Source organism: Microtus ochrogaster, chromosome 15 (assembly GCF_000317375.1).
Source record: "Microtus ochrogaster isolate Prairie Vole_2 chromosome 15, MicOch1.0, whole genome shotgun sequence".
NCBI classification, from domain to species: Eukaryota; Metazoa; Chordata; class Mammalia; order Rodentia; family Cricetidae; genus Microtus; species Microtus ochrogaster.
In genome coordinates, this window is record NC_022017.1 from 4,285,430 (window position 1) to 4,296,151 (window position 10,722).

General features: G+C 47.1%; 1 protein-coding gene across 1 annotated transcript in view; it reads right to left on the reverse strand.

Moving 5' to 3' along the window:
- Positions 1 to 8,529, reverse strand: part of Tmprss12 (transmembrane serine protease 12) — a 23,879-nt gene extending 15,350 nt beyond the window's left edge. The window contains exons 1-3 of the mRNA XM_005353891.2: positions 8,357 to 8,529; positions 7,390 to 7,585; positions 3,171 to 3,439 (exon numbers count right to left, since the gene is read on the reverse strand). Coding sequence (XP_005353948.1) covers positions 3,171 to 3,439; positions 7,390 to 7,585; positions 8,357 to 8,522 — 631 coding nt within the window. The 5' untranslated portion in view covers positions 8,523 to 8,529. The remainder of the gene's footprint in view (positions 1 to 3,170; positions 3,440 to 7,389; positions 7,586 to 8,356) is intronic.
- Positions 8,530 to 10,722: the final 2,193 nt, after the last annotated feature.

Below are 10,722 nucleotides of genomic sequence, written 5' to 3' on the forward strand. Positions count from 1 at the left end.
TTTGGAGCCTGTCCTGGAACTAGCTCTTGTAGACCAGGCTGGTCTCGAACTCACAAAGATCCGCCTGCCTCTGCCTCCCGAGTGCTGGGATTAAAGGCGTGCGCCACCACCGCCCGGCCAGAGGTCAGCTTTATGGAGTTGGTTCTCTCCCAAAACTCGGCCCGTCAGTCTTGCCTGGAAAGTCCCTTCACCCACTGGAGCCATCTTGCCTGTCCCGTATGTGCCATTCCTGCCCTATGTGTTCCTGCTGGGTGGGAAGGCTCAGGTATGTTTGTGGTTTCCATGTTGGACCACCAGCTTTAACTGAACTGTCTGATGGTGTCACTGCTCTCACCTTGAAGATCATGAAGCTATGTGGCCCTGCGATGGGTCACACAATAGAGAGGAGACAAGGTAAGACTGACGCTGACTTGAAGCCAAATGGCATGTGCTTGGCTGACTGCCTGAAGTAGTCAGCTGTGAAACTCGGGTGTGGATGTAAGTAAGCTCCTTAATCTTCACCAAATTCATTCATGTTATGGTGCATTTCAGAGTATGGCTGTCCCGGAACTCACAGAGATCCCTCTGCCTCTGCCTCCCAAGTGCTGGGATTAAAGGCGCATGCCATCACTGCCTGGCAAGTGTTGAGTATTTTATTAAGCACCTAGTCATGAATGAATGGGAACTACTCTTATATTGTTATTTTATAATAACTGTTAAAAATTCATTTGGATGATCATGTTCTTTTTTGGTTAGTTTTGTTCATTTATTTTTGAGAAAGGGTTCTCTATGTAGTCCTGGCTAACCTGGCATTTGCTCTGTAGACCAGTATAGCCCTGAACTCACAGAGATCTCCATGCTTCTGTCTCTCAAGTGCTGGGATTAAAAATGTATGCTATCAGGTCAATGCCCATGCTCTGTGAGTTGGAACACAGTAAGGCTGGAATTTAAGGCTATGACTCTATTGTGCATGTTCTTTTCCTATACTACATTACTTTCCTTAGCTTCCTTCAAAAGTGCTCAAGAAAAACAGTAATTTACAAAGTCTTTCCCAAAACCATCTCTTTACTGTCTAAATAATCACAAATAAAAACCAGATGTGGTGGTGCACATCTTTACAGGTCTGGCTCATCTTATTTCGGTGACTGTTTTTGAGAGACGGTCTCACGAAGGACATGGCTGTTCTGGAACTCACTACATAGTCCAGGATGGCCTTGAACTCCCAGAGATCCACTTGCCCCTATCTTCCAGCTGCAGGGATTAAAGACATTTGCCACCACTGCCCAGCCTCAAAGCTATCTTTGACAGCACGGTAAGTTCAAGGCCAGTCTGCACTATTTGAGTCCCTGTCTTTAAAAAAATAAAAGATAAAATCCACACTTGCTGGGCTCACGTGCAATGGAAAACAAATCTCAGTGCTTGATCTCATATGCTCCAAACTGGTCTATAATTATAGCTCTCAAGAACAGGTTGTTTGCTAGTTAAAGGCAGAATAAGGCCCGAGAATCACAAAGACAAATTTGAGTCCTAGCTACTACTTGATAAAGGAGCATGAAGTGGTAGGGGAGAATGGGGGCAGGGAGGTATTGAGACAGGAGTTCACATAGCCTAGGCAAGCCTTGAGTTCATACTTTTTAAAAAAAAATATTTATTTATTATGTATACAATATTCTGTCTGTGTGTATGCCTGCAGGCCAGAAGAGGTCACCATATCTCATTACAGATGGTTGTGAGCCACATGTGGTTGCTGGGAATTGAACTCAGGACCTTTGGAAGAGCAGGCAATGGTCTTAACTGCTGAGCCATCTCTACAGCCCAAGTTCAATCTTATATAGCTGAGGATGACCTGGAACTTCTGATCCTCTTGCCTCCAATCACATGGACTCTGGGATCACACGTGTGGGCCGCTGTTTCCATGAAGTCTCAGTTCTTGACATCCGTGCTCTCTGTGCTGGGTTTATCAATGTGACACACACCTGACCCACCTGGGAAGAACTCCCAGTTAGAGAGCTCCCTGTAGCAGGCTGGCCTGTGGCAAGACTGGATGTTTTCCTGATTAGTGATTGATGTGGGAGGGCCTGCCCACTGTGGATGGTGCCACCTTTTGGCACTGGCCCTGAGTGGAATAAGAAAGCAAACTGAAGTAGATATAGTGGTCCACACCTTTAATCTCAGCACTTAGGAGGCAGATGCAGGTGGATTTCTGTGAGTTCAAAGCCAGTCTGACCTACATAGAGAGCTCCAGGACAGCCAGAGCTCTGTAGAAAGACTCTGCCTCAAACAAACAAAGAAAAAAAAATCAAGCAAACAAGAAAGCAGGTTTGGGAAGCCATGGGCACAAGTCAGCATTCAGTCTTCCTTCATGGTTGCCGCCTGCCTGACTTCAGCTCACAGCAGACTGTGATGGGGCTAGGTAAGCCAAATAAGCCCTTCCTCCTCCCACACTGCTTTGATCGTGGGGCTTAGCACAGCATCAGAAACTGAACTAGGACTACTGGCCTGTCAAACAGAATGGCGGCAGCGGGATATGAGGGGGCAGGAGCCTGAGACACACACATGCTGTGTCTCCGCAAGCATGCTGCTCTCACAAAGACAGGACTTTCCTGTTTTCCGCCAGGGAGAACAGTTGGTGACTCCACGGTGAGACGGCCCCACGCAGCCTCCTGCTCAATCCTGCACAGGGCATTAAGTGAAAAGGGAACTATCAGTCCCAGGGAGTCCCAACTTCGAATTCAAGGGGGCATTTCTGTCACAGATCTCTCATCAACTCTGAGTCCTGGGCTGCAGAAACGCCGACTGTCACCCTAATGTCTGCAATTAATTCAAGTATCTTTGGTGTTTATGACCAGGCTCCTCTATATTTCTGCTTATGCAGGAAATTTCTCTCTCCATAAGGAATAAAAAAGTAAAAATTTTCTTTTTCATGGATTTTAAAACTCAGTTTTTTAGCTTTTGGGTAAAAAGGTAAAAATAAAGAAATAAACATATAAAATGGGGCAAGAATAAAACTTAATGCTGGACTGCTTCCTAAGTGCATGCAAAGCACTAAATTTGATCCCTAGCACAATCAGTCAACTACTCAATCACCTGAAAGAAATATACACAAGGACATTAATACGCAAGCGGATTCCCTCCCTCTGCCAATAACCAGGAAGGTGTGTATGTATCAACTGAGTTCAGACTATAATTACCTTCTTCTTTGGTTCTTCCCCAGCCACTTATAAAACACTCTGTGTTTTGGTCCAGTTTTTGGAAAACACCAAAAGGTAGGCAAATAGGCTGAATAAAGTCATTATACCTCACAGCTTTCCTTAGACGGAACAGCGCGATATCATTTACGAACGTTTCCAGAATGAAGTCTGGTCGGGTGATGATTGCTACTACTTGAATATTCTTGATGTGGGAGCGGCGCCGGGAGAGGTCATTGGTTCCCATCACTGCTCTCCACTTGAGAGGGTCGCTGAAAGAAAGCAGATGTCCTTATTACAGACAGGCTCACTGCAACTCTTTCTCTCGATTTTCCACTAGATTGGGGTTCTTTATATTGGCCTGATAACTAAGTTTTAAGTGTTTTTCCATGTGACTTAAGTATAAAATAAAAGCACAAATGTCACGATGCAACACAGGGGAGAAAGCTGAGCGGGATCAGAACACAAGAACTCTGTGGCTGACCAGGACAGTGTCTCTTACTGCAGACAGATGCCTGGATTACTCAACATACCGTTTTGAGACAGTAAGCTGTTTGGAAAGAAAACGAAATCCCTGAAACAGCACAGACCACCAAAATCAACTCCAAATGGATTAAAAACTTAAAACTCTATTAAATCAAGAGTTGCTGTCTTCAAGAGACAGGCAGGTGACAGAGCTGGTATTTGCCTTCAAATAACTGTACAGCAAGGCGAGCTCAGCTCTGCAGAGTTCAGGCTCAGTACACATAAGGTACAGGTGGGAGGGGCACGAGAGGGCACAGGAGTGAATACATGATATACATGTATGAGAATGTCATCATTAAGTTATGTATAATTAATACATGCCAATAAAAATCATTAAAAAGGTAAGTTTAAAACTTGAACTGTGGGAGCTGGTGAGATGGCTCAGAGGTTAAGAGCACTGGCTTCTCTTCCAGAGGTCCCGAGTTCAATTCCCAGCCACCACATGGTGGCTCAGCTGGTGCCTTCCTTGCCAGCAGTACATTGTATGCTTAATAAATAAATAAATCTTTAAAAAAAAACTTGAACTGTGTGATAAGCACATGGAAAAAACATTTCCTCTGCTTTTATACTTTCTTAAAGATTTATTTTTATTTTATGTATTATGGGTGTTTTGCCTGTATATATGTTTGTGCACCACATATGTGTCCAATGCCCAAGAATGCCAGAAGAAGCTGGGCAGAGGCTGCACAAGCCTTCAATCCCAGCCCTTGGGAGGCAGAGGCAGGCAGATCTCTGATTTCAAGGCCAGCATGGTCTACAGAATGAATTCCATGACAGCCAGGGCTACACAGGAAAACCCTGTCTCAAAAAAAAAAAAAGCCAAAAGAGGGAATAAGATTCCCTGAATGGGGAATTAGAGGTGGTTGTAGGTTGTATTGTTGTTAGGGGCTGGGTGGGTGCTAGGAATCAAATCCAGGTCCTCTGGAAGAGCAGACAGTGATTTTAACCACCGAGCCATTTCTTGAACCCCTAATTTTTAAAAATATACTAATACTAGAATAAAGCACTTAGATTTTAGCATTAGAATTGAGAAAATTAAACCAAAAAGAAAACAGGTGAATACACAGCACTGCCATAAGAAAGGTTTTGTTTATTAGTTACTTGTCTCACTGCAGGAATAAAATACTCCAATAAAAGCAGCACAGTGGAGAAGGCTTGCCCCTGCTCACAGTCCTAGGGAACAGTCCATCATGGTAGGACGGCAGGGAGGCAGGGCTTCAGGTGGCCACACACTGTATCAGGAAGCAGAGGGCAATAAACACTGGTGCCTAGCTCCTATTCTCCTTTTGATTCGGTCTAAGAAAGGAATGGTGCCTCCTTCAGTTAGGGAAGGTACCACCTAAACTAATCTATTGAAGATAATTTCTGACACGCATGCACAGAGGCTAAGTATAAAAGAAAATAATTAGAAAAATGAGAAATGAGAGAAAAGAAAACTAAACCCTAATGGTCTCTGTACACTGTAAATATACATTACTCTCATTAGTTAATAAAGAAGCTAATTGGCCTATAGCGGCAGGATAAAGTTAGTCAGGACAATCAACCTGAGGACACTGGAATGAAGAGGGGTGGAGAGAGAGAGCCGCCGCTGGGAGATGTAGACAGAGCAAGATGGGCATGTCACACTGGAGAAAGGTACCAAGTCACATGATAAAGCATAGATAAGAAATATGGGTTGATTTAAGAATAGCTAGTAACAAATCTGAGCTATTGGCTGAGCATGTCTAAGTAATATTGAGTCACCATGTTGGTTATTTGAGAAACAACTGCAGCACAAGAAAACTCTGCCTACAAAGGTCATTTCTGCCAGGGTGAAAGCTGGTATCACAGGAAAAGCTGTGGTTCTGCCCTGTGACAGACACCAAAACCATCCAACCACACATGGCTGGAGACTGTGGCTCAGAACTGGAACACTCACTTGGCATGTGTAAGCCTTAGATTCGGCCCCCAGTATTCAGAAAACAGCGACCCTCTGCCTTCTGCTAGAAGTACCCATCTATTTGCTTGTACAGGGAAACGTGATTTACCCACTTTGTCCTCCAGAGGTCCTGATCCAATGCATGACCCAAACCCCTTATCCACAGTTCTGTCTGACAAAGGACAGCTCATTAATAAACCCAAGTGCTAGCCTCCTTTTGTACAGCAACTGCAACCCCACCGCCAGCAGAGGCTAGGCCACCAGAGCTGCACCCCGAGGAAATAAATTCTGTTCCCACAGGCATCGACTCTTTCAAAGCTGCTCAGAGAATTTATCTAAATCTCTGTCCTGCTAAAGTACTCAAGATTCAAAGGTTGAGGTAGAATCCTGCTTCCCAAAGAGGCTGAAGAGCAAGCAGCTGACCTAGCTCACGGTGTCCTTGCCTCTCCCAAGTTCTTATCCCTCCTTATAAACCCTTCTCCACCTGGTTCCTCTCTACAACTTCCTGTCAGCTAGTTGCTGACCCAGCCTCTGGACTGCAGGTAAATTTTATTTAATCAACTCATCTTTGCATCATTAAACAAATGTTCCAGAGCATAAACAAAAGTAGCACACCTTCAAATAACATTCTGCAACACTGGGGAGTATTGCTTCATCTAAAACGAAGAGCTAGGCAGTGCCAATCAGATAATTCATTATACAAGTTGATAAGAAAGCTACCTAGCAATAGGAGCTAAAACTGAAAGATTAGTACGTAGAATGAAGGGCTCTAAAGGATCATGGAAAGCTGGTGTTATGAGGAATTTAGCAGAAAGAGGAAAAGGGCAGAAAAAAATAAAACAGCAGCACTGTTGTCCACACACACACACACACACACACACACACACACACACACACACACACTCCCACCAGCTCACTGGTGTCTTGGAAGAGATGCTGCTGAGCTAGGGAGATGGCTGAGGGGCTAAGAGCATCACTGCTCTTGCAGGGGACCTGGGTTCTCCCAGCATCCTCATGCTGGCTCACAATCATCTATAATTTCAGTTCCAGGGGAACTGATGCCCTCTCTGGCCTCCTTGGACACCAGGGACACACAGTACAAAAAAGTACATATACACAAAACATTCATAGGCATAAAAATAGTTTTAGGAAAACAAAAGAGGCACTTTCACGGAAAGTCTGTCATAATTGTCCTATTCCATAGGGTCACTGGGTTTGGCATGGAATTAGCCTTTAAACTATGTTTGGGTCACAGAAATCATAGGAAAACAGAATTTTATGACTTGGTGCAAATGAGGCCCAAGAATCTCTTCCAGAGTTCAAATAATAAAAGATTAAGTCTGACCTGACTTGTTTTTATGCAAGCCATGAACAGAGTATGTTTTACAGATACACATATATATGTATGGTTTTACAGGACCATAGCCACAGTCATTAATTATGCATTTTCCACTTACATATGCTTACTTTCATGCTAAGTAATGTAACAAACTATATGGCCTGCAAACCCTATGAGGTATCCATGGAAAAAGTTGCCAATGTGTGACTTAGTCATTTTTTATGAGTTCGAGGCCAGCCTGGTCTACAAAGCCAGACAGGCTCCAAAGCTACACAGAGAAACCCTGTCTCGAAAAGCAAAAAACAAACAGCAGCAACGAAAAAAATTCATCTCAGCAAATGCATCATCTACACAATTCTATGTAACTACGGGTAGACATGCTAGTCCGCCATTTCAGACTGTCCCTAGGAGAGAACGGGAGCGGTGCTCGGGATACATACCTAGCCTCTTTAGTGCAGTGGGCGGCTGTGAGGACCCACCTTTCTCTCACCAAGGCACCACCACATATATGCACAAGAAAATCGCCGTCCTGAACCTGCAGGCTGACTAGCCACGGCCAGGCGCCAGCAGCAGCTCGCGTACCTCCTATGATCCGAGACCCTTCCAGTGCACCCCTAAGTGGTGCTATTCCACAACCTAAAAACAAAGCAATACATTATTTGGAGTAAACACCTACATTTTGTGTTATTCCCTAACGTGAATACATTCTCTTTAGACACTGATAAAGCAAGCCAAATCCGAGGCAAGCTAAACTTTTCAATGGCAAATGCATTAAGACAAACACGCCATACTTGACTACTTTAGTAACATAGAAACAAGTTTCTCTGGCCCAGCTCTTTCCTTTGTGGGACAGTGACTGAGAGAGCACCTCAGACCCCGCAGCACTGCAGCGTTGCCTTGGTTTCTCCGTGTAGCCCTGGCGGTCTTGGAACCTTGTAGACCAGTGGTGGTACACGCTTGTGATCCCGTTCAACAGGATCAGACAGTAAGAAACCTGTCTCAACAGTGAGCGTGTGTGTGTGTGTGTGTGTGTGTGTGTGTGTGTGTGTGTGTGTGTGTGTGTGTACGTGAAGCTTCAGGCTTAGTGGCTGGGGATGCGTAGCTCAGTGGTAAGCGTGTGTAGGTAGCACGTTTATAAATAAGCCCCTGGCTCAATCTCTGACATAAAACAAAAGTTGTGATTGATTAAGAGACACAGCTATGAATTTCTTGCCACTTAACCGGTTGATCAATTCTCAGCTGCATTCTCAACAGGCCACCTAACAGCCCTTTGGGCCACGAACACGCAGACATTTGTTTATCAATTAAGCGCCGAACGCTGCCGAGGGTCTGGGAGCAGCTGAGCTCTGGCTCTGGGGTGAGGCGGTGAGGACCGCGGAGGAGCCTCCGCCCGTGACCAGATACTGCCCTTCGTGAAGGGCTCTTCCTCTTCCGGGGCCCTGGCCTCCGGCCCTGGCTTGCTGGCCTCTTCCTGCGCCGGGGTGGGGCTATCCCTGTGGGGCGAGTGGAGCTCGGAGAACACGAGGGCGCCGCCCAGGCACAGCAGCGCGGCCCTCAGCGCCCACGGCCCCATGGCGCCTGCCGGCCCCAAGATGGCGGCGGCGCCCGACGCCCGCGCGCGCGCGCGGTGCCTGCCGGTCATCGCCCCACATAGGCAAGGCCGCCCGGGCCCTGCCGCCAACCGGAGGCCATCGTAGACTTCCGGAGAGCTGCGGGCTCGGGAGGCCACGGGGCGCCTGAAGGAAGCTGGCGAAGGAGCAGCCGAGCAGAGCACGTGGAGTTGACTCGGAGACGGTAAAGCCCGGGGCCGGTGCGCAGCCATCGCGGCTTTGAAGCAGTTTGCGGCCAGCACCTCAGGAGAGACCGGCAGGGGCGCGGGAGGAAAGGAGGCCTCCCCACGGTGAAGTCCCTCGGCTGCGGTCGAGACCACAGCTGAGGCTGGGAGGCCGAAGGCCCTGGCCAGGTCCACCATTCCTGAAGACAGACAAGCCGACTTCCTCAGCACAGCCAATCCATTCCACAGCCCGGAGCACTCCCACTCACGACTGGAGCATTCTCACGACCGGAGCACTCCCACTCACAACTGGAGCACGCACCATACCCACTCACGCCCTGGAGCATTCTCACGCACGCACCACGCCCACTCATGGCCGGAGCACTCCCACTCACGACTGGAGCACTCTCACGCACCACGCTCACTCACAGCCAGAGCACTCCCACTCACGGCCAGAGCATTCTCACGTACCATGCCCACTCACGGCCAGAGCACTCCCACTCCATGGGGCCTGGAGCACACCTACACATGGTCACACGCTTCATACAGCCACAGATGCCCACAATAAGTCGAAATTTAATACTAAAAACTTGGATGTGAAGGTTGCCTACGTATAAATAATATTCCTTTTAAATGGGAGTATTTAAAATAAAAACATTAAAATGGCCGTGAATCATGCTTATGGCCTAAGCCTTTTTGTGTTTCCCAACTACCTAGAAGTTTCTAGGAATCTCAAAAGAAACCCATTTACAGTGAAAGACATGTCTTAACCCGGTGTGCAGCCCTTGTGGTCTATGGTTTATCTTTTTAAAAAAAAATGTATTCATTTTCATTTTGTGTGTATATATAAGTAGTGTTGTTCTTTTGGAAAACTACAACTCCCAGACTCCCCCTGGACTATGGTTGCCTGTGCGCACACCTGCGCGCAGGTGTGAGGTATTCTTCCCAGATTGCCTTGGGCCCCCCGTTAAAAGGCAGGGGCCACACGAGGCCCCCCCCTCCTCGTCCTGCCTCTTCCTTGTGTGTCGCACCCCCTTCGCCCTTTTGTGTTTCCCTCCCCCATTAAAGCGAACCCACGTGGGAGCCGCCGTGTCGTGTCTGTGTTTGTTCCGCCGTGTGTGTCTGTCCCGTGCCCCGTGTTCAAGAAGAACACACACACACCCCCCTTTTATTATTTTTTAAGAACAACAAGTAGAACTGGACTTATGGATGGTGTTGTTCTTAATTCCTGGCTGGCTTTCTTGTCTTCGGGTTAGAGGGTAAAGACGTTACGTGAGGAAGAAGACACAGACACGCGGCGGTCCCACGTGGGTGCACTTTTAATGGGGGAGGGGTAACAACAAACAGGAAAAGGTGTGCAGACACGGCAGGAGAGGCAGGGAAAGAAGTGGAGAGAGAGAAGAGAGAGAGAGAGAGAGGAGTCCTGGCAACCCCTACTTTTTAACGGGGAATGCAAAGGCTTCTGAGAATATGTCCGTATCCAGGAGAATGCTGGGAACTGTAGTTCCGCAAAGGAACAACAGATGGCCATGAGCAGCCACGTGGGTGCTGGGAACTGACCCTAGATCTTCCAGAGAACAGTCAGTGATCTGAGCCATCTCTGCAGCCCCATGCTTATATTTAAAAAAAAAAGAAAGAAAATGACATTTTATTTTGTGTGTGCATGAGTGAACGCGTGCATGTCTCTGTCCATGTGTGAAGCCAGAGGATAGCTGTCAGGGAGTGGCTCTCTCTCCACCACATAGGTCCTGGAGACTAAACTCAGTCAGGCCTGGTACCAAGTGCCTTCTCTCACTGAACCATGCTGGGGACCCAGCTGTTGTGGAATATTACTTTGACTAGGCAAATAAGTGTTACATTTGTTTATGCTGCATTTATGTAAAGATGCGCTGCTGTGTCGGGAGATGGTGGCGCACGCCTTTAATCCCAGCACTCAGGAGGCAGAGGCAGGCGGATCTCTGTGAGTTCGAGACCAGCCTGGTCTACAAGAGCTAGTTCC